Below are 27,661 nucleotides of genomic sequence, written 5' to 3'. Positions count from 1 at the left end.
AAAATAGGTGATGATGTTATCTTACTCTAGTTTCATGTTGAATGATGTTGGTTAAATTGCAGGGTGTCTTTGTAAAGCACACTGAACAGACCAACCCTGCAGTATAAAATAAATGAAGCAAAATAAATAAATAAATGAATAGATAAATCAATAAATAGATACATCAATAAATGAATGAATAGATAAAATCAATAAATAGATACATAAATAAATGAATAATAAATATGTATATGAATAAATAGATGAATAAATGAATAAAATAATTAATTAAAGGTAGAGCATACTAGTACAAATGTAATAAGGTTCAATAAATTCAACAGTTTACAAAGTAGATACACCAAGATAATGGAAATTGGCAAATTTTTACAATGGAGGTAAAAAGGGACAGGGAATATCATAAATTGAGAAAATTTGTGAACATTAGCCTATATATTTCAAAATATAATTAGTAAACTTCTTAAAGTCCTACCATTTTTGTTCAGTTAAATTGTAATGCTATTTTAGCAAAAAAAAAATAAACAGGCCAGTCAATTGAGTGATTAAATAAATCCTATAATGGTCAGATGCAGACCTTGTTCACAATTCATGTTCACTGAGCCAATTTGTAATCAGTCACTAGACACAAATATTGCTGTTCATCAGAGCATTGTGAAACCATTTGTCGTTATTTTTTTGACAAACCATTCTTCAGAAATTGTAATTTTGTACTAAGATTTCATTAATATTCAGAGGTACAGAGGTAGAGAAAAACACTATGAAATATAGTAAGCAAGGCTATGAATTCACAAATAATTATTGAGTCACTACTATTACATCATCAAAGTCTGAAGATATTAACAGAAACCTATCCTGGTCTCGCTCACTTTGGCTATGTTTTGTTCATTCAGGAGTGAAGTTCTTTTAGTTGATGTGCCCTAACAGTTAACAGTTCTGTGAATCTTCTTGGACAATAACCTGAATGCTTCCATTAATCCAGGGTAGGGCTTTTTAATCCTGGCTTTAACCAACAATCGGTCAAAAGATTCTTTTTAGTGGAAGAAAATCAGTTTTCAAGCCCATTGAAGAGGGAGATGAAGAAGTATTGTCAACAATAATCCTCAATAGTTGCTTACTCAACCCTAGCTGGAACATGCTCAGACCCCAGAGGAAATAAATACCGAACAGACAAATCTTAACCTCAAACATTGTTTGAAATGTACACTGTGATTGTAGATAACAAACTTCTGTATCTTCTAAAACATGTGTAGTGACTTCAACTACAGCATGTTGTGTGGTATTATCAGAGATTCATTCCAATTACAGAAGAGATTGTAATGAGACAGTGCAGGTATATCCCGTGGTGGTTTTATTTGGAGAACATTTTGAGTGATCATCTTAAGAGAGCGGAGTTATCTTACATTGGAGTGTTTGGAGAACATTTTGGTGACCTGACCTCCTGAGTGAGTGTTCCCCCGCAGAGTCCTAAACAAGTGTATTGGTTTTCTCCAGAGAGAGCCATACTACCAGACCTCCTGTATGTGACTGCATCTTGGTGTTCATAGAGATGATGCCAGCGTCTGTATAGATGATGTTTGCGTTGGCCGTGGTGCCGTGAACATTGCTTTCCCCGACAGGAGTACATGACATGTTGACAGGAATGCTTGGAATATAAATGGAATACTTTGCACTTTACAATCACGAGACATGTCACTGGATTGTACTTCTAGGTAGATGTTTTGCATGAGTGAACCAATATGTCTTACGTGAAGAAATTAGGACAGAAACTTCAACGTAAGTGAATTTGAGTTGTAGATTCTATGGATAGATATGTGAAGAAGCTTGTGGTGTTTGAGTATATGTGCTGCATATAAAGCACAGTCTGGTTGCACTAGAAATGCTGAACATTTTGGGGAATGTAGGCAAACATCACATACATGTCAACAACATGGTTACTCTACTTTTTTCACTTGGGTATTTATGAAAAAAATTATTTATAACATGTTTCATTTGTCACTTTCTCTCATCCCATCAGATATACTTTCTCACTGATGATCTTTTAGCCCTATGTTTTTTTTTCTGATTTACTTTATTGTTTTTGTAATAAGGTTATTAGCTTCCATACATTGGTAGTGCATCAGACCAAACAAACCCCAAATAAAATGTAAATAATGAACAATAGTTGGTCAGTGCTCAAATCAGTACTATTTGTATTAATAGCTGACCTTGAACACTGTTTTTGTATGGTCATTGTGATTTTGACCCAAATACAGATGAGGGGTTCAGAACAATTGGACTATACTTCAGTGAAATACAATTTTTTTAGCAGTGCAGAACTACCACCTCTTTCAAGAACCTGAACGGTCTCAAAGTTGCTGCCCAAAACATTCCCAAAGCCTATAATGTGAGGATCGAAAAGTTTAGAAGAACCAATACTTGTCAATAGGTTTGGGATATAATATGATGCAAGATCAGTGTATTGTATTTTGTCTGAGCACTAGCCTTGAATTACTACAATATATACCATACACCTGCACCCATTATTTACACAAGGAATGAATCAATAGAATGCTATGCAATAGATATGTTTGGGGACAGGGTCCATCGCTATGCAATGTTCTGTATTTCATGAAATCAACTATTGCTCTGTCTGAACGGAAGTCAATCTACATGTATTTTATATTCAAAACATTTTATCTGTGATTTGTAGTCCATTTTAGTTATCACACACATTTGAATGCACTCTCTAAATGCACAAGAAAATCTAGTCCCTAATCACACTGTCTTGGAGTGATACTAGGGACCAATCCCATTGGAGTGAACTGCATCCTTTTAGAGTGCATTATAACTCCTTTTGGAGTGAACTACAAGAGGATGCACATGTACTTCACTCCAAAAGTGATTATAGCCCCTAGTATCACTCCAAGAGGAGTGTGATTAGGGACTGGATTAGCTCTTTTTGCATTTCGAGAGCAATTTTCATTTTTTAACCTTGTTAAAAATCCATTTTCAGTACTGCAGATTTTTTCATAGTTTAGGGTAACATGCAAAGTACATGTTTAGATTTTTAAAGTTACCTATTACAGCACAGAATTATAAGAGAAAGCATAACAAAGAAGAGTCTTGCATCATTCCTGAATGAGGAATCCAACAAAAAGGACACCTTCCATTTCTTTCTTTTTGATTGTATAGTTTGAATTGTGTAATAGTCATTTTGTCCTCCCCCCAAAAAAAGGGTAGAGATCTCATTTTGAGGGTGTACATGGAGCTGACACCTGAGCATTCACCAATGGTGGAGGATTGTAGCCAAACATATTAGTAAGTTGCCCACCGTGAGCTCACAGCATGACAACATTGCCAAGGAGTTTCATATCCCACGTTGGTTTGGAAACCCACTGTTCATGACTTCTGGTAGCTTTGTCGTCTTTTTGGTAACCATCATGGAAACCTTGATCGTGATTGGTTTACTGAGACCCGTTACCATGGTAGTTGTCATAATGGCAAAGTTACCATCATTATAATCCTTTGTGAAATGGGCCCTAGGTTTCCTCAACATTGAAAGTCAATTTAATGAGATTTGATGTGTAGGAGAAAATGGTTTACTTGAAATTGGTACAACACCAATGCTTTAACCCTCGGTGAGGGATACTGCACCCTACCCCTTGCGTACTAACTGCTGTCCTATCCAAGATACCATTTTAGCTCTACATGTACATGCAGTGTAAGTCATTGCTGCAATTTACAGGTTAGAAGTCAGCTGAATATTTCATTGATTATTTCTTGGAAAAACAAATCCTCATTAGGAAAGTAATTATTATGAAAGCTTGGGCTGTATACTCATAGTAGCCGTCATTAGAATTGCTTGCACTGGAGACAATAAAAGACCAATTTTCCATTTGTAATGGGGAATATGGTATTAACAAATTAAAGATAAGTGACAGTGATCATGGACATTGTTTTTCCATTAAAAGCTCTGTGAATGCTAATAGTCTGTGTGCATCAGAATGATGGGACATAAAGCATCGAAACCATGTGGTATAGGATGTAGATTTGTCGTTATAGCAACATGAACATGACAACATCTGTTGTGTCATTATTAACTTGACCTTCCTGGTATTACGAATTGTAGCAATGATATAGTATGCTATTTTCATATACAGAATAAAATATTTTGGGGTGATATATCCATTTCATTTCATCATGTTTGAGGGTCCACATGTATCATATTCCTTGAACACTAAGCAAATGAAACAAGAGGGACATACAAAATGGCAATTATTAACATGTAGAAATATATATATGTCAAATACATTAACTTTAACATTAACACAATATTATATGATACAACTAAAATACCAATCATTTCAAATGATGTGAATTCTGAGATGTGTTTGTTTTGCAATTCACATTGTTGCTACAGAGCTGCCAAGTAGTACTGATTTTCTGTATTTAGTACTGAAAATAGAGAAGAATACTGCTGGTTTCATGCAAAATACTGATTTTTAAAGTTTCAGTTATGTGTTGTCCTATGATATTCCTGTGAAAATACTAATTTCCTCACCAAAATACTGATTTTCAGCTTTAAAAATACTGAAATGTTCTTGTTCAGGTTGGCAGTTCTGTTGATATCTTTTGATAAGGTAACAATTGATGATAAATACAATATGCTGATTTTTCTCCTGCAATATATATTCATGTGTAAATTTCCAGAAAATCTGTTTTAATCCTGCTTCCTATGTTTTGTTAAATCACTAGCATTTGATGAATAAGATGCTTTTTTGTAATGTCAGTATTGAAAAATCTAGTACCAGCAATAGTTTTTTTTTCTGAAATCAATATTTGATTCTACTTTTAGTAGGATTGTCCTGATCATGATTAATGGAAATTCCAGAAATTTGACCTCCGAAGAAATCTTACTGGTTACTTTTCATTGACAAGTGTAGATTACAAATCTTTTCTTGCAGTGATTCTTTACTTTTTTCATTCATGAACGTTTTGTTACACTGAATATCCACAATGCCATCTCGGATAAGCTTAAGAAGAATTTTTATGAGGAGTCAGTATAACATGAATTTAATGCCTTGATCTAAAAATGATCTTTGTACTTGTAAAATGTATTAGAAAAAGATTACCGGTATTTTCATTTCAATTGTTTTTTTTTTTATTCAGATGAGCAAGAGAGGGTACAGAAGAAAACCTTCACAAACTGGATGAACTCTCACCTTGCCAAAGTAAGTTATTGTATTTTCTCACATCACAAATTATATTCTTTCTTTTGTATTATTGGACAAGATAATCCGGAGTGTGTTTAAATGAAACCCATTACCATAATTGCAAGGTCTTAAGAACTTCACTTCACCATTTGATTATTTTATAGTAAAAAGAAAAGAATCTACATTAGGTTACAGATTCAATTAAGTTATGTTTTAAAGATCTTCTCCAGAAATTCGGGGAAGTTTGGTTCGTTTCTTGGCAGCCAACTAATAAATTTTTAGCAAGATAGAGCTGAAATGTTGAAGTTCAGTTAAATTCTTATGACATTATTTGTGGTAAAGCTTATCAACAGGAACACGCATAAGATTTCATTTTGCATTTAGATGGGGTTTTAGAAATATGCTCTATAACTCAATCATTATCATAAAAGGATATGCAAACTCTGCATTCTATGTTGTAGAAGAGGAAATGTACATTATTCCTGTACATCATTAAAATAATAAGTGCCATGCAGCTATTAGTTAATAGCAATTAGATTGCATAAAGTAATGATTAGAAAATTATGTGTATTGCAATGTCTATTCCATTAGAGCTTTTAATATTGTCACCGTACACACATTTTAATAAACAAGGTAATCAAAAGCTTAAATCAATAGGTATATGCAAGACTTCAAGAAATAAAAGAAAGACTAACCAAATTTTTTTACTGTAGGTGAAATATTCCTTATTTTTTTAACAGAACATCCTGTTACTTTTTACAACTGTTTTGCTTTGATCTTAGCATGACCCACCACACAAGATTGATGATCTCTTCCGTGACATCCAAACAGGAACAGTACTATTGGCACTCCTTGAGATACTCTCAGGAGAAGCCCTGGTAAGTTATATTCAAATTTCATGACAAAAATACTTATAATGATTGCATATTTGGTAATAATATTATAATAATGGTATTGATGATAATGATGATGATAATAATTATGATAATGGTAATGATGATGATTATGGTGTGGTTGTGATGAAGATGAATATTGTCATTATAATATTAATGACAAATCAGTAGTGATTTTAAAGAGAAATTCCAGTTGTTGCAGTAAACACTGATTCCATGAGAATGTCTGTAAAACAAGGCTTAATTGTCGGTATATCATCGAGGATCTAGATCTGGTACAGTTACATTAACTGAACTTTGTGAAACCTTGATATCTACGCTGAAAATGTTCACACCGAAGATCCCCAACACAGATAAGAGCACGTGGGACAATGTATAATTATTGCTTAGAGCGTCGAGCCCGACGCTCTACCCGAATCCTGAGCTTATTTGCTGATATCTCAGTAATTACACAATTTCTTCCAGAATGCTTTGGCACATGCGTTTTATTGATACAAACAGATACTTTGGTGGTCATTTCATTGGATTTTGTACGAACTCATTTTGATATTGTTACCAATACTAGCATTTACCTTTAATTCAGTTCTTAGAAATGCATACATGTTCATACAGTACAGTGAGTTTGTTATGGAAAGGCTAAATTTTCATTGAATATTGAAATCATAATTTTGGTCCCAATTTTCATTTTCATCTTTAATTTATACAAGCTCTCTCAATAAGTGTCTTTGACTTCACAACATCACATCAATATTGTGTCGCAGAATCACACAAATCAAATCTCTCCATCAAATAAGTGCACTGTTTGCACAATTCATTTTGCATGTCATTTTTGTCCAAAGTTAATTACAAAGCCCACAAGTCAGTATTTGAGTCATTTATGCAAATTGCATCCATTTGTGTTTGATGTGAAAAGGGTATCAATCTATTTTATATAACTATTTCCCACTATTGATGATTTAAAACATTAAAAATCAATCATTATTTTAAATAGATCTCACAATATCACCTTGAGCTGAAAAGTTATTCTATGAGAAAATTATTTACCATGTTTTTTTTATTTTTAAAATGAATAAAAACAAATCTTTTTTAATTGGAGTTTGTTAATATTCGGAATCACGTAAGATTATTTTTCACAATTTAAAATAGAATTAACATTCATTTGTAACAATTTTTTTTTACACATTTTATACAATTTTGAGAGCTGAAAATTGGCTAGTGTACATAGATGAAATTAAAAGAATGATATCAGTCACAATATTGTATTTTATGAGGAAGTTTATGTAAAAAAATGTATCAGAAATAGCCTATATGATAAAACTGCTTTATAATGATTAAAAATAGATTTTTTTAATGAAATGTTTTATTGTCTTAAATGAGTGATACATGTAAATGTGAATATGTTGTTTAAAGCAATATGTTATGGCATTCACTTATATTGACATGTACCTGTATACATTTCTTTTGAAAATTATCAAATTTTCTTGTGGAAAATTGGACAATGTGAGATATTGAAACTTATTTGGTTTTAGAAATAAATCAACAGCAATTTGTGACAAGTCTCGTGACTCATGATAGCATCAGCTGACTGATGCCCTTAGGGCCTGCAATTATGATATGAACCTGGATTTAGTGAAGTGATTGAGAACAGAAGTGCTGTCTGATTTGCAATGAAGTGAGAATTTGTAATACCCTCCATCATGATTACTACTTTAATGTCTGGTGTGCTGATGGGGGTCATAAACATTGATTTATGACTATTCATAACATGCATTCATCTTTCTTATGTATTGGGAGCTGGCATTTAAGGGGTGTACTTGTGCAATATTACTTTGCATTTGTAATATTAGTCTACCGGGGAAAATGATGCTGATTCTGATGAATAATGTAAAACAAATTATTGTTTTTCTTGTTACATAATGATAAAACCCAATTTCAAGGATGACTATTCATAAATTATTTTTCAATAGTTAAATGTACATTTTTTAATGAAAACTTGAAATGTGTAATCTACCAGTGTAGAAATCAACAATAGTAAAAAACTTAAGAATACAGTTCTACACATATGATGTCTGAAAGAGAGATTCTGTAAATATGAATAAGGATATAATTGTGCAGTATGATTGTGCCCCTAATACATGTACATGTTTGGTAAATTTCCACAAAGAGTGTATTGAGGACTTCACTGCACTTATCCTGTACATTTATTTGAAATTTAGCTATATAAATTTATATTTTAGGAAGCTGCATCTCTAAAGCCTAGTTTGGTCACATGACATTTGCTCATGTGACAATTGCTCCAGTCTTTATTTCGTCTAAGATATACATGTAGGGTTTTTATAGGGTTGTAATAGGGTTTAATTTTAGGTTTAGCCTTAGGTTTAGGATAGGGTAGTCCTATAATGTTAAATTCATGGTTGAAGTTGGTGATTCCATTAGTGTGTGGAATTCACAGCGGAGCAAATGTCGCCGGAGCAATTGTCATGGAACCAGTTCTGCCCCCACCCTAGTCCCCACTCCTACTCGTTACTTGGCTCTATGCTTCACACACCTCTAATCCCATACATTATTGTGTTCCCGTACAGCCTTATGAAAGAGGACGTCACATGAGAAGAGTGCATTGGATGTCAAATGTGAACACAGCTCTCAAGTTTCTTCAGGATAAAAAGGTAAACACTGTACTTACTATGGTATGATTATGATTTGAGTAGAATCAATCACTGCCAAACCTGATTATTTCATTATTTTCAAAGATAATCATGTAATGTACAATCCATTTTGATTGCCTGTTATGGTCATGATAGAAAACCCCATTTAAACAGGGAAAAGTGTACAATTTAAACAGTTTCACTGCGCTGGAATTTCATTTTTCAATTAATTTCTTTCCTGATGGCATTTTATTTTTTGCCCACAATTTAAAACTCCTGATTCATAATAAAAAGGAAAGATTTGTAACTACTGTTTCATGCTGGTAAATAACAAGAAAAAACAAATGAATTTAATGAAATTTGAGAGCAATAAGAATGAATCTTTTACACACAGTAGAGGATTCATAAATGGTAGACGATATATTATATAATGAATGATAAGCGTATCATTATCAAAATGTTTCCTTTGTCTCGACATCATATTTTTTCTTCTCATTATTTTATTCTTATTTCAGATCAAGCTTGTGAACATCAATGCTGGTGATATTGTAGATGGACGTCCACCGATTTGTCTTGGTCTTATCTGGACCATAATTCTCTACTTTCAGGTAGATTCTCAACCCATTATTTATTTCCATTTCCTATGAAACTTAAAAAATAAAGATTAGATATCCATCTTTCTCATTTAGCCTGTTTTGAAAATAAACTTAAAATGATTTGCATCATGTAGTAGTACTCTTTTGCATTTTGGTGGCAGCGGTGGGATTAAAAAAATATTAATTTCATTTATCCTGTCAGTGATCATTCTTGTTATACAAAAGAAATTCACTGAGTAATATTACAGCTTTAATAACCATATGGACACAATATACCACTACATATAGATATTATACAAACTTATGCATGCCATCAAAATAATTTGTCTTATTATGGGCCTACATGGAGAAACATAGTATGCTGCTGTACCCTGAAGTAAATTGTGAGAATTCTTGGTCTGATTATACTTTTAATGTCATGGAGTCTTATCAGTCTTGCTGTACCCAGGGTAGCTGTCTCCTGAAGATTTCATAAAACCTTGATATTATTATCATTGTTATCATGATGAAGGGGTTAACTCTTGCAATATATGGGGTATTGTGGCTAACTGAATCCCTACGGTGGCATAATTTTCCTCAGCAAGATGTTGATCCACATTGTGCTGCACTCAACCCAGTTGAGGCAAATGGGTACCTGGCAGGAAATTATTCCTTGAAATGTGTGTGCCCTGTAAATAATTATGGCCGCCAAGTCCTTTGAAAGCAAAATATGATATGCACTATACAAGAAATTTTCATTATTGCTATTATTATGTATCATCTTGCCTCGTAGATTGAAGCCAATTCAAGTATGCTGGATGCCCTTGCTGAGTATGATTCAAGCAGTGTTGGTAGCTCAGCTGCCTCCAGTCCAGCCACCTCCAGACGAGGGTCCGAATCGACCGAACCTCCTCCCATGAAGAAGGCTTTCAGGGCGGCATCCAAACTGAAAGAGAAAGTTACTGCCAAGAAAGCACTCCTCAATTGGGCAAAGAAGGCTTCTAAAGCTCTGTAAGTTTGATAATGATGTCCAAATAATGATTACAAAGTTATGTAGCAAGGATCCTTAACCAAGTCTGTATAACATCTTTTAACCCTTTGAACCCTGAAATAATTGGGATGATGGTGACCCTTGGCCTAAATTATTTGCAGACATCAAGATTATTGGTAAAATGAAGGAATACATGACGTTTGAAATAAATGATCTCCTCTTCTCATGATTCGAGCCCAGCCATGTCAGCAGCTCCTTACTCCGCTGGTACCAGGCCTGGCCCAGCTGATGTGGTTTAGCTTCCCGTACTAATGATAATCTAAAATTTTCTCTCAAAATCACTGCTTTGACGGAAGTAAATTCAACAATAGCTTACGCATAATCTGTAAACAACTCACCGTGTATTATCTCAAGAACTTCCTTGTTAGGGTAGTATATTTTGGTAATTTTTTTATGCTAAAACTATCTCTAAACTGATGTCATTTTTACACTGCACCTGATATCTAAAACCTTTGCGTTTCGAATCACATGACTTGAAGCCAGAACTATTCTGGCTTTTCAGGTTGAAAGGGTTAAGTGGCTTTGGGGGTGTTGCAAGAAAATTATGAAAATCAGATCCCAATTTCTGTGAGAAATTTACAATTTATAGATCAATTATACCAATTTTAACTGCAGCAAATCAATTTGAACTTTTCTGGAAATACAATACAGACCAGCAAGTGAGTTCAAATTTGCAATCAATTATGATTGATTTTGGGATAAAAAATATCACATTACCTATTAGGGCTGGGACTAAAACCCGGGTACCCGGGTCCCGCCCGGAAGCCTCGGGTACCCGGGTAGAAAAATCAATACCCGATACCCGAAAATTGCTCACCAGTATAACCTACATTTGATTTGTATTGCGTAGTGTAAGACATGATTGTAAACTCATCACAAAAGTACACAAGTCTCATTTTGAATCCGCTATGTCACCAATTACCCTCGAAATATCCATAAATATACTAGTTTTTCAAGTGATGATGATGTGCCTGAGATCGTTCAATCGTCGCCATGTTTCTTTTGCAGCGCAGTGACGTCATCCTGCGACGCAAGCCAATTTATGAATGAAAATATAGTAAGCATGCGCATTGCAAGCCCAGCCCCACGCAGTATTCCGTCAAAACAAGTCTGCAATACTCTGTCACCTCGTACCAAAATCGACCTAGAATTCCACTTTCCTTTATTTCATATGAATTATGAAAGGTATTCTCAGAGGATCTGTTTTCTCACCGATACCGCACAGGTAAGCAAATATTTATTACTTCTTGCTTTTCCGTCAAAATCGTACGAAGTAGCGTCGATATTACATCGTGTTCGTGAGTTTGTAGAATCTATCGCTACGTGAACAAAGTCAATTGATTTCCGGGTTTCGGAGCATACGAGGCGCCAGCCAATCACGTTCTTGATACCATTTTCAGTTCATCATAAACCGAAAATGGTAACACGATCGTGATTGGCTGGCGCATTTGACGCTCCGAAACCCGGAAATCAATTGACTTTGTTCACGTAGCGATAGATTCTACAAACTCACGAACACGATGTAATATCGACGCTACTTCGTACGATTTTGACGGAAAAGCAAGAAGTAATAAATATTTGCTTACCTGTGCGGTATCGGTGAGAAAACAGATCCTCTGAGAATACCTTTTATAATTCATATAAAATATAGAAAAGTGGAATTCTAGGTCGATTTTGGTACGAGGTGACAGAGTATTGCAGACTTGTTTTGACGGAATACTGCGTGGGGCTGGGCTTGCAATGTGCATGCTTACTATATTTTCATTCATAAATTGGCCTGCATCGCATTGGCTTGATGACGTCACCAATGGGGTTTTTTCCACCAGTCATATTTCGAGCGACATGATTTTCGGGTACCCGCCCGAAAATTACCACGGGTACCCGAAGAGAAAAAACCCCGAAAGTCCCAGGCCTATTACCTATAAAACTTCAATAAGACAAATTGAAATTACTTTTCTTTTCATGTTATAATGATCACAAGTATATATAACCTTCATACAGATTTTTGTTGTACCACATCAAATATATTATAAATAATTGGATTTGAAAAAATATTATGTGGTTACAATTGGTGACTTCTGCATACTTGAGATTATAAGAGAGACTATAAGCAGTATAGCAATTGTTACAAGAAGTATACAGTATTCCATATTATAGACATTTTTTGACATCTTTATTTTTTAAGTCATGCATAATTCACTGTCTAGTAACAGCTGCAGTGGAAGTGTCAAATAGGAAGTACTTCTATCCATCTCATTGAGTGATTTCCTGAATTGTTTCCTGAGAATCTATTGATATCAAAGATGCAGTTCTTGCTTCTTGGAAATTGTGACTTATTTTACATGTAGTTGTCAATATATTTACCAAACCTTTTGAAGGTTTCTGATAAATTTAGAGGAAAGAGAATTTGTAATGTCGATAGAATTTTTTTTTCTCGTTTTTTTTATTTTTCATTTTAATATGATGAGAATTAAAGTCACCCACAGATAATAAGCCTAGTCTATTTCTTATTAAATCACAATGGAAAAATACTTTTAAATTGAAATATGTGTATCAAGATAATATACTTGGGATAGTCACTGTAATATTTGATCTCGAAATATGTCTAAGCATATATGGCTGTAAATAGCAATGAAATAGATCCCACTTGAATATAATTGTTTCCATACTATGTGAACACACATGACATGGAATGCACAGAACATGATTTAAAAGGATTAGTTCACAAAGAAGACCAAAATAGAAATCATTTCATGCAATTCTGCTCACAGCATGTGCATCATTGCATGGATAACTGGGCCCTTTGACACAAAGACGTGCAATGAGTTAGATATTTGAAACAACAAGTGTGATTGGTTGATGGTTAGTCATTTGAACAAAATACTCATGCAACAGTGATCTTGATTGGTCATTCGAGGGAGGGCTCCTGTTCATTTCTTTCATGTTACAGAGTCCTGATTATAATGCTGTTCATGTTCCATTTCAACATGCCCATGTGCAAGCAAAGGGAAGAATGCACTTGGCTTTGTGCCAGGCAGATCTAGTCTGCGGCCATATGTGTTTGCTTATAAATGGCGGATAATGTTGCCGCATATTCTGCACACTTTACTTTCAGACAAAGGGAAACGTGTTTGAATGTCTTTTTCATGGAGCAGTATAAATAAATACTCCACCTCTCATTGTAAATATTCGGTTTGATCTTTGTTGACCTGGAATCATCCTTGTTCATTGAGGAAAGAAGAGCCAACACGCTACTTCTCTATGTCTCTTTTCCACCTACCTCTGCAAAATACTATCTCTCTTGTGTTTTTAACCCCTTGTTCTCATTATACTCATGTTTCAATCATCTCCGATATTCATTTGCCTATTTCAACTCATTGCTTTACTTCAATCTCTCACCTCTTAGTATTATTATTTCTTTCCTTGATCTCTCTCTCATTCTTCGTAATTTCTTATCCTGATCTTACGTCTCTTTGTTCCTCTTGATCTTGGGTCTCCTTGTTCCTCTTGAGGTGTCTCTTTGTCTTTCTTTTCTCCATTCCACTTATCCCTTCTATCCTACCCTTCTCTCCTTTGTCTTTTTCTCTTCTCTTCATCTGGAGCCCTCTCATACTTCTGCCCATCCCTACCCATGCTTTCCTCATCATGCATTCCCTCACTTCTTCTTTGTTTCTCTCTTTTCCCTGGCTCTGAGTATGTTTTCCTGTTTTCTTCATGTGATATTTACTTGAGGGACATAAAGCTCTAGAGATTACATACAGTAGACCCCCTGCATGTGTCTGTTGTTCTAGATCAACTATTATATGTGTGTCCTAGAATGAGTCCCTATAACCTTTATCACACTGTCACATTCAGCATCAGTTTATGATTTGTAGTCTCAATGTTTCAGACCTTCATGTAGAAAATTAAACAATTACTCTTTTCAAACAAAAATTCAATGCAAAAGAGATGTTAAACTATTTATCACATTAAAAAATATATCAAAGGATTAGGATTGAGTTAAGTTACAATCTCTGCCAATGCTTCATGTCATTTTGGAGGAAAGTGAGATGCTTGAAATGTTTTTCCCTCGTTTCCTACATCCCTTTTATTAAAATTCAAACTGGAATCATGTAGGTAAGAACCTGTCATTGAAACATGAACCCATGAGAAAACATTTCTTATAAATCTCTCTTCACACATGCCTCTACAAAATAATGGTAAATAGATTACTGTTCTCTATATAAAGGAACAAAAGGTGGATGTAATAATACAGTTAATCAGGTCTTGATATGGAAACAAAAAAAGTCCCCTCCAACAAGCTTCATTCAAATCTCTTCAAATAAAAATGGTTACAAACGCCATGGCTGGGATTCGAACCAATGACCCTCTGTTTCAAAGTCCAGAGATTAATCCTCTGGACCACAACCCTCCTAGAATTAATAAGAAAAGTAACCCCAATACTTTATCCCTTATTTCTCAACCCATCTAGATCAGTACCTGGTGGCCCAACTGTGGAGATCAAAGATTTTGGACCTAGTTGGAGAGATGGTAATGCCTTCAACATGCTGATTCACAACATCCAGCACGGTCTGATTGACCTGCAGTCTCTTGGTGGTCAGACCAATGTGGAAAGGTTGGAACAAGCCTTTGATCTAGCAGAAGAGAGGCTGGGAATCGCCAAACTCCTGGATCCAAATGGTAGGTAGAGACAGAGATCATGAAATACGTTGGGGTGCACACATGATTGTAGTAAATAGGTAGCCTATCTGGTAGGATTTTTTTCCTTGAAATCCTTTGGTGCTGGGATAGCAGCTAGGGAAAAGAAATTAATCAGCACTTTTAGCACAATGTAAAGTAGTTACAAGCACTTATAAGCTGCATTATTATTTCTATTAATAGTACAATTGTCTACCATTGTAGACTGTCAACTATTTGCTATTGAATTTCTTGGCAATTACAATTATTTTTTTCTTCAATATTATTATTAATCTTCTTATTTATATTAAGTTTACTATATTCAGTGAGTCAACTGCAACTGCAGAGTACAAGTTTTATGCAGCAGGCTTCATTTTCATCCCTGTGTCTGTTCACTTTGTGATATATATCTTTCACATATTTAGAAAAAAAAGAATAATAACTTGAATTAATATATTAGCAACCACAGATGTCTGATGTTTTATTTTTTATCTGATTGATGCATCAAAAAAAAAAGATGATAATTAGTGTGTATTTGCTAGGAACTCAGATAAACTGAGAATGACACAAAATTTATTCATCATTCATTACCTTTTCTTTCTCCAGATGTTGATGTTGATAAGCCAGATGAGAAGTCAATCATGACTTACGTCTCTCAATTCTTCACTGCTTATCCTGACACAGGGTCCTCTGCAAAGGTAAATACCTTAAATAAATAACTGTCTCATTTACTCATGTTTAATAATCTATTCTTTAGAGCTGGATTGTTTTTATGTTATCCAAGCATAGAGTGGTGTACAAGCAGTGTCATGTTTGCTCCTGCATGAAGTGCATATACTTTGTGAAATCTGTTAAAACTTTCAGTGATTTTAGTGGTTTTATAGCCCCCTAATCAAAGAAAAACACTTAATTGATAAGTATATTTATATCTATTTTGATTGGGCACACAACCAAATAGATTTTCAAGTAAAAAAGCATAAATTATGCAACTAAACAAATTGTCATCATGAATAATCCACATCATAACTTTTTTTAGGCATATCTTAAACCTTAAAAAAATCTTACAATCCATATTTTATTGTTCGAAATAGACACCAGAAATAGAATACTTGAAAATTTGTTTTGCCCAATTGATCGTGGGCCCAGCAGCCGCTGTGCAGCGCCAGATCGACGAGGCTCTATCCCTTTAATTATTGAACGCCAAACAGGGTAGCAGCAACTCCCATCTTTTAACGTTTTTAGGTCTGGGGTTTGAACCCCCGACCTCCCGGTTGTGAGACGGCCGCTCTACCAACTGAGCCAACACACCGGTCATTCATACAGTCTAGTAATTTTGAAGTTTGATACAGTGTACCTTGCTTTGTCACTTGTGGTTGGGTAGGGTTTGTCTAGAAAATATTGCAAAATGAAAAAGATACTCAGCAGGATTGCATTCTTTACTCATTTATTTCTTACTATATAAACATGCATTCTTATTTTATGAACTTTGCAGAAAAAGGAAACAGAGACAGAGGGTGATGAAGAGAGGGCGGTTTGTAAACAACTCAACGATTGCCTGAGTGTGGAGGAAGCTGTATTAGCAACAAAACAACCTGCTACATCGACATCATTGTCAGAATATCAGGTAAAATTTATGTATTTACCAATACCAAATGTATGCATAATATCCTCAGACTTTATACGGGCTTCAGCTTTTGATAGGAAGATCCAGCCTGAAATCGATATGAATTGAATACCTGGAATATTATTAAGACAACAATTGACATTGGAGATTTCTCTACAATCAATGAAAATACCAGTTGCTTCATTCTGAATTGTAATGTTATTTTGTCGAAACAGTTGGATGCATGTCGTCATGAATATGCAATTATTTTAAGCGGATGTTATTTTCCTTAAATCCCAGGTGGCCCAGGATGTGTTCTAGAATCTACATTTTCCCCTCCTGGGATCCGTAACACAAAGCTCAGCAATGATCGTAGAACATTTTTCTACGATTGATTCCATTGAATACAATGTTAAATCAATCATAGAAATCAAGCGTACGATTAATCGCTAACCTTTGTGTTACGGGACCCTGATTGGGCAACAAGTTTTATATTGTACTCCCCTCATATAAGAAATGCCTTGAGAGTGTTTGCTTTTTCCATGCATCTCAAAAAATTCAGCAAAAATACTCGGTCATTCGCTCCTGCATGATTCAAACTTATGATTGATCCAATTCCCTAATCATACACAAATAGAACTTTAATTATTCCCTCCCCCCACTTTGTTTGATTTGTACAGAGATTTGTTGAGTTTGAGAAGGAACATAAGAAGAGCAATCAGATGATGATGAAGCTAATCGACAAGAAGAGGAAGAAAGTCTTTGTTACAATGACCACCGAGGAATGCGACGTCTTGATCGAGAGATGGACAAAGGTGGCAGGAGACTACGAGGAATGGAGGAAGCGGCTGGAGAGTGACATGCCTGGAGAACTGGGTCGGCTTGGAGCCTGGTTGAATAGAGCAGAGGAGCTGTTAAAGAAGAGAGAGGTGGAGCCGCTGGAGTCACAGGATGCTACCTGGAGCCAGATGAAGAGGAGACTTGAGGAGCACAAGGTAAAAGATGGAGATATTTTTCAGATGCGTGGAGAGGTTTGCCATTGACTGCGAAAAGGCAGTGGCCATTTCACAATCAATGATCCTTGATCCAATGAATATGCTTTGAAAGATTACGAGTAACCAATCAGAATTATCGTTCAAAATTTACTTTTATCCGAAACCCTTGTGTTATTGCTATGATGATAGTAATACTGAGTATAATGATAATCATAATGATATTAATGTTATTGATGATTATAGTAAAAGATAATGATGAGAATAGTAATAATAATCAAAATAATAATTATGATCAATTGCAATGATAATGATGATAATGATAATGTAATAATACTAATAATAATGATGGTAATGATAATGATAGTTGGCTCATTCTTAAGATTATCCTTATCTTAATTATTTTAGGACCACTTCAAAGATGCCAACTCTGTTCAGCAATCCTTTACTAGAATCCACCTCCAAGGTATCAAGGTGGATGGCCAAGACATCCCACAATCTATGCTTGATTGTATGGCTGAGAGGTTTATTGTTGTCATGGAAACAAAGGATTCCCACAGGTACGCACAAGATAGTGTCACAGTGGCAGGTCCAACTACATTGGATAAAATATATTTCCAGGGTCAGCAGTGTTTGTGCACAATAGTTGGCCCCTTTAAACTGTTGTGCCTAATTTTGCTGGATCTGTGCCTGAGTCGGACACTAGTACTGTGCACATTGGGAAGTGAAAAAACAAACAAAATTTGACAAATTGGAGACAATTTATTTAATGTATTCAAAATTTCTTTATTTCTCATGAAATTGCACAAAACCTTTAACAGGAGATGGATATTTTCTAATAAATATGTAGCACATATTATTGTCAACAAAATCTTAACTTCAAGGATTTTTATGTGATCATACAAAAATTTATAATGAAATATCATTTTTTCCCTCACTATTTAGAATAATTTGCCAAATATAAAGTGTATAAAAGTTTCTTCAAACAACCATGTTCAAAATATGATGAGATATCTTTTCATCTAACAAACAGAAAGTCAGTTATTCACAGGTGTTTTATATTTGAGGGATATTAAATGCTATCCTCTCTCTTCCTTGCAGATGGCACCTTGAATACGAGGAAATTAAATATCGTCTGCTGGCATTTGTTGTGATGGCAGAGAAGAAACTTCAGACATGGACTGTGAAATACGGGGATGCGCAAGAAGTGAAAAGATTGCTGCAGAGTTATGTGGTAAGCTAGCAGATTTATATGTTCAATTACCGGTTTACTCTTATGATACAATGTTATTCTATGTATGATTTGCTTTATCATGTGTTCTATATTGCTTTTGTTTGTGTTGAATGCAAACATAACATTCTGCTATTGCATTTAGTGTAGAAAAGTCCCCAAAAAGGTAAATATATGAAAATTTACAGAGAGAGAAAAAATAATAATTACAAGAAGGTATGTTGCAAGATAAAATAACACTTTGATGAAACTAATAATTACATGAAGGTATGTTACAAGAGAAGTAACACTTTAATCATAGTTGCTGCCTGAGTATAGAAATAAATTCAACTGTGTTATGTGATACAAGAAAGAGTTTTTGATAATTTACTATTACCCCCCAAAATCACAAAAGTCTATTTCATACTGTTTTGTCACTTATACTTTATATCACTTTTTTATCATGCAGGATTTTGTGGATTCTGAGAACTTCTTTGAGCAGTATGATCATACATTTAAGTTACTGGAGGAAGCCACTGGAATATATGTTGCTAATTTAAAACATGGTAAGGATTCTGTCAAGGTGTGCTCAGAAAGCATCAGTGTATTTCGTAGGAATCAAGATTTGAATTATGATTCAAGATTTTATATCAATATTCTAACACTGAAATTTACTCACATTGTACTGCACTCATCCCAGGTGAGGTGAAGGGGTACCTTGATTAATTACCTGACTGCACCAAGTGCAGCTGGGGTAATACATAGTGCGCCATTGAATTGGCAAATAGATAATTGGTGCCTCATAATAATGAATAAGATTATTTTAGATATAAAAACATATGAAATGAAACAATATTATGACAATACAATAATTACCGATAATGTTGTTTCATTGTATTAAAACAAGGATTGTTGTGAGAAAAATGAAAAGGATGTTGCATACATACTCAAATTGTAGATATGTACTATATTAAAAAATTCTTAAAATATTAAATTCAGTTCAACGTAATATTTGATTGAAATGATTGAGATGATTGCTCTTTGAACATATAGATTAGTAAAATGAAAGAAAAAAAGACAGTTTGGCATATCGGTCACTGATTCCAGTATATTTCTTTTTCAAATGTATTCTACAGCTGAGGAAAAAGAGGTTTGCAAGCGATTTGTTGTTGATATGGAATTGAAAAAGAAGAACTTGACAGTTGAAGTAGCATCAGTCAAAACCATGTTGGAGGAGGTCACTGAGAATTGGAGGTCATACAGGTCAGAGGTCATTGACCTCCAACCTTGGTTAAAAGAAGCAGAGAGAATTATCAGCCATGGAACTCAAGATAATAAAGTGGTAAGAAGCTTTTTGAGTATGGAATTTTAACTTGTTGCCAACTGGAACAAAGGGTTCCCTTAAACAAATTAAACCTGTGGGACAAAAATATAGAAAAAAAAATTATTAGTTTATACTTTATCTGATTCAATTGTTATTTGTAATTGATGTTTTTGTTTATGATTTTCCAAATTATTCTTGTTTGGAAATGTCTGCGTGGATTACTCTTCATGTTATAATTTTGTAAACAAAACCCTAATTTTCCATACCATGTGCATTAGTTATCCTGTCAAAAAAGCATTTCTATATCTCATATGCATTACTACAACTTACACTGGATCTGTTAAATGATTTGTTGAAAAGGAAAATTTTAGAAATATTGGAAAATGTTCTATACTTGGTAAAATGAACTGCTACAAGTTTGGTATATTGTGTGTCATCAAGTTAAAGTTGAGGAACAGTAGTTGCTACCTCTCTTTCAAATGAATAATGTATCTCTGATTGAATTCTTAAAATGGGGGATTTTATTTTTCATTTTATTTCAAATGAATCTGTAGGCATTTTTTGCCAACCTAAATGAGATGACTCCAAAACACACTGCATTGAATTACCATGGAAACTTCCTTGTGGAGACCTGCAAGCCAGACGTGTCACAAGAAGTTCAGCAACAACTCAATCTACTCAACACTAAATGGAACCAAGTATACAGTCAAGGAAAGGTACATACATTGGTTTGATTGATACGAAGTCTTGTGGTACTCAGAAAGCCAAGAAGCTTTGTTATTAATTGCAATGCACTCTCATGGATATTGTTTATGAAACTTTTCATGATCAATATGGCCTGATTGTAGATAATGGTGTCACAATTAATCTGCTTGAGAGAGAGGCCTTTGTTAACTTTTTTTTATGTTCTAAATTTATAAGTAATTTGTATACTCTTTGAAGGGTATTTGCGCACTGACTTATTGGTAGACTTAGGGCTTTTTCACATGTAAATCTTGAATCATCATTGTAATGATGATTGCAATCGTCTTTAGAATCATCAGACCTTTCACACAGAATATTTGTACCATAATTTGAGTGAAAACTGGAATTCAACTGCGGAGTAGAATTTGAAATTGTGATTGTGATTAGCGCGTGTGATTCTAGTTTGGTTTTACATGTGTTAAAAATTTGTAATTAGTAGCCTTATTTTTCACTGGAATCATTCAAATTCTGTTTTTTTTTACTGTGTGAAAGGGCTACTAATTCAGTGCATGTTTACACATTTAATAGCTTGATCATATTTTTATCCAATAATATGACTTCTGCTTCTACTTCTGCTTTTTACATTATGGTAATGATTATTATAATGATGATGAGAATGGTGGTGGTGGTGATGGTGATGATGATAAAAATTATAATAGTTATAATATAAATTTGTTTGACAATATTATTTTTAGATGTATATGCAAACTGCAGAAGGTGACAAGATAAGGAAACAGTTTGACAGTGAGCTATCCTCAGTGAGTTCATGGCTTGAACTCTCTTCCCAGGCTTCTAAGAAGGTTGTACCTTGTACGCAGGAGGCATTGCTCACCAATCTGAGGCAATTGGATGTAAGTTCAAGATGAATTTGTTGATCAAGTTTAATTTAAAAAGTTATGCACATTATTTTAATGCTTGCAATAATGCAATGAATGATAACATTTTAATCCATCATGAATGAGGGAAATTGGAAAGATTGTTTTTTAATTTATGGAAAGCTTTATGAAAGCTTTATGAAACAGACACTAGATATCTGAGAAATTTGACTTCATTTTCAAGGAATCAAAGGCATGGAATGTACAAGTCTTGTTTGGAAAATACAGCTAAACTTTAAGGATTTTTGATCAAATCTTTATTTTCAGAAAATGCAAAGGTTGCATAAAATGTTTGTATGTAAGTAAATTAGAATTTAAGAATGTTTTGACCCAACAGGAAGCAATAGGCGAGGTTTCGGGTCAAGAACGTTCCTTCAAACACCTCTCTGAGCTAGCCCAAGAGATGGTTAAATCATGTTCTCAACAACAAGCAACTCAAATACTGGCTGCACTCAGGCATGTCAAGGAAAATCTCAAAGATGTCAAGTAAGTTATATGTCACATATTACTTTCCATATCATGAACAAGTCATCACCATTTTCACAATGTGTATACATGTATGATTTTTTAGTATGATATAAGTACCAAATTACTACAGAAACTAATGAAAATTGTTATGAGCATATATGGCAGAAAGAGTATCCATTTATTGCACCTCCACGTACAATGTTGTGCAGTGTATATTGCAAATGCAAACATAAGGGCCCATATTCTTAAGTCAGGTTTAACTTAGACTGTGGTCTAACTCTGTGCTAAAATTATGGGAAGCCAAAAGTGTCAAAATTTTTATTAAGTTTTATGTTTCTTACATGTATGTTTACTGTGCTCTTTCCTGATTCATCGATGGTGAAGACAATCACCTATTTATACTTCCTAGACAGTTATGAATGATTTGAGAGCCAAATGAGCAGAATATGATATCTCTTCTGTTAATGAATTATGTAACAATTGGCTATCCATACTTAAACCACAATTTAAAACCTGAGTTTTAATTAAACTCAACTTCAGAATACGGGCTTTTGAATTAAAATGATTTTATTCAAAATAGGGAATCAATGCCTGAGAGGAAGAGAGTGATTGTTGAGATTCTGAAACTGATGGGTGAGTTTGAAGATGGAATGGGAGCTATACAAGATTGGATCCAAGAAGCAGAAAGACTTCTGAATGAACCAACCAAACATGTATCAACTATGAACATCACACTGAAAAAGCACAAAGTAAGTCCATTTTTATTGTTAAGTTTTCTTTTCTAATTTAACAGATAGGTTTGTCATCATTTTTTGTAATTTGAAATGAAGATTACTCAACATTATTCATCACAACCCTTGAGGCTTGTGGGACAGCATAAACTTGTAAACTGATTTTACTCATTGTTTTAGGTTTTGAAAGAAAGTTTACATTCAATTCAAAATCAAGCGTAAGTCCCAAAATCTCAAACATAATTATGCTTGAAAGTTGAGTTACAATTAAATGCAAATCAAGCCAAGCTTTGAATTTAATCAAAGGACCTATAATTGGTTTTGATTAGGCAATGAAAACAAGGTCCTTGCAATGCTCTATTAGTTTTATAAGGCACCCTACCAAAGTCTGTGCCCTGTATATGAGGAAGAATCCTGTTCGGTTTTTTTTTCTGCAGAATTCCTGCATCCATCATCAGTGTATTTTTTTATGATGAAATATGAAGACTATGAAAAGCAAGGAGTTGGATTCCCCCTGCAAAACTTGGCTCGGAGTCATTCCTTGCAGTTATTTCTGGATGCTTTTATCATCTTGCATGGCTACCTTTTCAGGAATAATAGAATGGTTTCATAATGAATATAACTTGATGATTATCTAAAGAATATCCTTGTGATTTCTAAAATCTTCAGATATCGATATTGTTAATAAAAAATTCTTCTATCCTTATGATTTCTGAAAATCTTATAACCCTTATGATTTATAACAACCTTCAGATATTGTAATTGTCAAGTACCAACTTAGGATATACTTGATAAAATAAGATAACAATCACATATCCAAATTAATGTTGCTTTTATTTTTATCAAATTTAGGACCACTTTGCCAAGGCACCTCGTGTTCAGGTCAAACTGAAGGAGAAGGGTCACATTGTAACATACATCATCAACATGAAATGTACCTACATTGATACCACCATCATGGAGTCTCATGTATCAACCCTCAATATCAGAGTGGAGGTATGTATCATAATCGTCTCATAATCTTTTAAATGATGAGTATTACCTTTGATTTAAAGAAAAGGAAGAACACAATTGAGAGAAGACAGGAAGTTTTAAAAAAATACAAAGGAAGACATTTGCTGTGTTCTAGAATTACCGAATTAAAAAAATCAAGGAGAATGGGTGCAATCAATTATAAATTATTTTGTCGATTTAATTTTATTGTAATTAGTATGAGTATTATTTCTGTTATTATTATTTTTGTTATTATTATTGTTATAATTATTATGGTGATGATTATGATGATGATGATGATGATAATGATGATTCTTTTCGTTTCAGGGAGGGGGTGGGGGTATCTGCATTGATATAAGTTAAAGTAATGCTTCATGACCTCTTGAAATAGGTTTGATAATTTTCAAAGACAAGGAATACAAAAGCATTTAGATGACAATGTACATGTATGTGCAACTTTTATGGCATGTAGGGATATTGATAATTTACAAAAAAGGAAGAATGTGAAGAAAACTTTTAAGTGCTAGAATGGAAAACTGAAGGCCTCAAACATTAAATGACAAACTCTAGGTAAAGTAGATCATTTTAAATATTAAGGACTTTCAAAACATTGCAATTGGTTCAACATAAATGACAGATTCTTGCAAGCAGATAACGGATTTACATGATGGATAAATTAATTGTATCAATGTATTGATATGAATGGTAATTCATAAATGAATGTTATTGTTAATGGACAGGACTGTCTAAGGAAGGAGGAAGTTTTTGAGAACCAGGTCTCAATGGACATGGATAGCTGGTCCAGATTTGAAGCTCATGAGGTAGAGTTGAAGAACTGGCTGACATCCGCTGAGAAACAACTGCAGGTCAGACAGGGTACACCAAGGCAACAAATGGAAAAACATAATGTAAGGATATACAATCTGGGGAACATTTCATAGATATCCCATTCATATTTTTCTTTTGAGGAACTATTGAAATCTTGGCATTTCAGTTTTAAAAAGTTACAAAAACTATAAAACACAAGATAATTGCAGAGCATGATCTATGCGATGTTAGATCAAGAATGTTATACCATATACATTGAATAAATGAAAGAACTTTAGCAACAGTACAAATGAATTGCATGCCTGTACTAGAATTCTTTGGAAGAGATCATGCAGCCTTCTCTAAATATTGATGGTTTATCATTAAAAGAATATTGTCCTTCAAGTAGCTCTAAGAATAGACATCCTGAAGATTTTTGATGTACACTTTCCAAAGCAACTGACCAGAATGAAAAAAAAAAACTTCACAATGCCTACCTGTAATCACATCTATTTGATAGATTTTGTGGTACAAAACTTTGTACCAGTAAAATACTTGTCAATTGTTGTTTGAAGGCTATGTTTGAGGATGCTGAACCCCAAGTGATGACCAAGTATTTAGAAGTCTGCCAGACTCTATTCCATGCTTTACCAGCTGATAACAGGAAGGAGGTAGAGGCTAGGATGAATGTACTTCAAGAGAGATTTCAGGTTTGTCAATTTCTATTCATTGCATGCCAAATTAATATTGTTTTAATGTTCTTTTCTATTTTTTCCCTTTTTTCTGTTTTTTCTTCCGAGTGCCTTGAGCATTGTTTTAAATGGGAGGGGCGCTTTTTGATGTTATTATTACTTTCATTGAAAACATTATTATTGTGGTTGTTAGTATTATCATCATCATTGCTGTCATTTGTATAATTGTTATTATCATTATTGTTTTTATTGCAATTATTTTTATTATAATCATTTGTATTAGTTTTATTCATATCTTCCTGACAATTTAGCATTTTGGTAATTTCTAGCTAGAAGCTGAGCATGTGAGAAATTTATTACTGAACACCACTCTTCAGGAATTATTCCTTCTCTATTCCATTCTTTTCCATTCCTATACAGATTCTAGTTTTAATCCACAAAAAGAATTGAGACTAGATTCGTAAATTAATTATCAATGAGTTGCTATAAATCCAATTTCATTTTCACACAAATTGTTTGGAATATTCTGATCATTTCTCACATAGACTGTTCACAAGGAAGCCCAAAGGAGAGCAAATGAAATGCAGTTTGAAGATGTTTGCATTCAGCTCAAAGATCAATTTGATGCTGCTGAGAAACAACTTGATCTTGAGAGACAAGCATTGAAAGCAGATCAGCCTCCTCAGAATGTTCTTCAGGAACATCAGGTAAGTTAATCTCTATTTTGTTTGTTTGCTCTGCTTCCATCATGTCTTCAGGCAATAGTTCTGTGCATCCCTCCTGTTCCATTTTTATTCTGGAAAAAACTTCAGAACTGTTTGACTTCAACCTGGGCGCTTTTGTCTACAAAAAAATGACATTGATGTGATTAAACTTCTTGGACACAGGTTCAAAAGTCCCAGAGTCATGATAGTGACTTGTTCGTATTTGGATTGTAGGTTGTAGACTTAATATTGATAAACTTACTCTGATGATGTTTTATTTTTACTTTTAAAAGAAAGAAGTGCTGGTTTTGTGTAAACAGACTGATCAAGGTCAAACAAATTTTACCAGTTATAGTAGAATTTGAATTAAGAATACCCACAAAAGTAAGAATTTAATGCTGAGGTGTTATTTCAATTAGGTTGTGCAACCAATTTATATGGAAATGTCTGAAAAGATGTATAATTACTACAATCCCACTGCTGCCACCAAAAAGCATGGGTGAATTGGATGCAACATTTTAGTACATCATGATATGATCTTCATACGTTATAGCATTAGAAATGTATCAGGTAGACTTACTTTCATAATATCAAGTTTGGAGGGATACAATATGGTACCAGTAGTAAACAGGTTCGCTGTTGATCTTTTTTAGAATAAAATTTAAGATAATGGCATCCATGTTTCATTGCGATATAGGAGTTCTTCCAAGACTCTCATTTGTTGACATCCCTCGCTGGTAAGATGCATGTCCTAGATACCTTGCAATCTCAGATGGCTAGGATGAACCCTCAACAGGCTGCACAGATGGCCCAAGTCTTTGCTCAAAACCAACAGAGATATGAACAAGTACTAGAAGGAGCTGAAGGTCTAGAGAACAGACTAAGCCAAGCACCAAAGAGATGGAGGCAGTATGAAGAAGAGTAAGATATTTACTTCTCTGTGGACACTTAATTATCATTTATAAATTATATAAATACTTTCACCTATCCCTGTTATAGATGTGAAGTAAGATGGACCAAATTCTAGGCCATGCTACTAATATTTACTTTATTTGTACCAAACAATGACAATTTTGATATAAGGCATTTTTTTCTAAATTTGTATGTATACATTCATTATTAGTGTTCTTAAAATTAATTTGATGGATGAATGTTCAATGAATGACTGACGAACTGACTGACAGACTAAATGACTGACTGAGTGAATAAATGAATTTTATCTTATTGTTCTATAATAGTAGCAAAATCTGTGCACTTTGAACTATAAGTTTTAGGTTTTTAAGATCAGCCTAGGAATCACCAATACAACAAAGTGCATAGGGTCATTACAAGGAATGTTTTTCAATATATTACCTGATCATATTATTTTTTCAGTATTGGGAGAGTCACATCCTGCACCGATGCCATGAGATATACTTTGCAAGCTTTAGAAGAGGCTGATACTGTAGACGATACAGAACAAGCTGCAGCTAGTATTCAGGTAGAATT

General features: G+C 34.1%; 1 protein-coding gene across 1 annotated transcript in view; it reads left to right on the top strand.

Moving 5' to 3' along the window:
* The window catches only part of LOC121418074 (nesprin-1-like), a 73,025-nt gene that overhangs the window by 9,010 nt on the left and 36,354 nt on the right, over positions 1-27,661 (top strand). Inside the window, exons 2-24 of the mRNA XM_041611779.1 lie at positions 5,146-5,207; positions 5,972-6,067; positions 8,665-8,748; positions 9,243-9,335; positions 10,096-10,313; positions 14,825-15,033; positions 15,637-15,728; positions 16,523-16,654; positions 17,314-17,628; positions 18,034-18,185; positions 18,727-18,859; positions 19,305-19,446; positions 19,972-20,177; positions 20,714-20,875; positions 21,599-21,754; positions 22,116-22,264; positions 22,827-22,995; positions 23,830-23,973; positions 24,711-24,836; positions 25,353-25,487; positions 26,015-26,176; positions 26,871-27,094; positions 27,548-27,653. Of these exons, the coding sequence (XP_041467713.1) occupies positions 5,146-5,207; positions 5,972-6,067; positions 8,665-8,748; positions 9,243-9,335; positions 10,096-10,313; positions 14,825-15,033; positions 15,637-15,728; positions 16,523-16,654; positions 17,314-17,628; positions 18,034-18,185; positions 18,727-18,859; positions 19,305-19,446; positions 19,972-20,177; positions 20,714-20,875; positions 21,599-21,754; positions 22,116-22,264; positions 22,827-22,995; positions 23,830-23,973; positions 24,711-24,836; positions 25,353-25,487; positions 26,015-26,176; positions 26,871-27,094; positions 27,548-27,653 (3,467 nt within the window). The remainder of the gene's footprint in view (positions 1-5,145; positions 5,208-5,971; positions 6,068-8,664; positions 8,749-9,242; positions 9,336-10,095; positions 10,314-14,824; positions 15,034-15,636; positions 15,729-16,522; positions 16,655-17,313; positions 17,629-18,033; positions 18,186-18,726; positions 18,860-19,304; positions 19,447-19,971; positions 20,178-20,713; positions 20,876-21,598; positions 21,755-22,115; positions 22,265-22,826; positions 22,996-23,829; positions 23,974-24,710; positions 24,837-25,352; positions 25,488-26,014; positions 26,177-26,870; positions 27,095-27,547; positions 27,654-27,661) is intronic.

The sequence above is a fragment of the Lytechinus variegatus genome, chromosome 7 (assembly GCF_018143015.1).
Source record: "Lytechinus variegatus isolate NC3 chromosome 7, Lvar_3.0, whole genome shotgun sequence".
NCBI lineage: Eukaryota > Metazoa > Echinodermata > Echinoidea > Temnopleuroida > Toxopneustidae > Lytechinus > Lytechinus variegatus.
The sequence above is the reverse complement of the archived record's forward strand: the minus strand, read 5'-3'. Positions and strand labels throughout refer to the sequence as shown.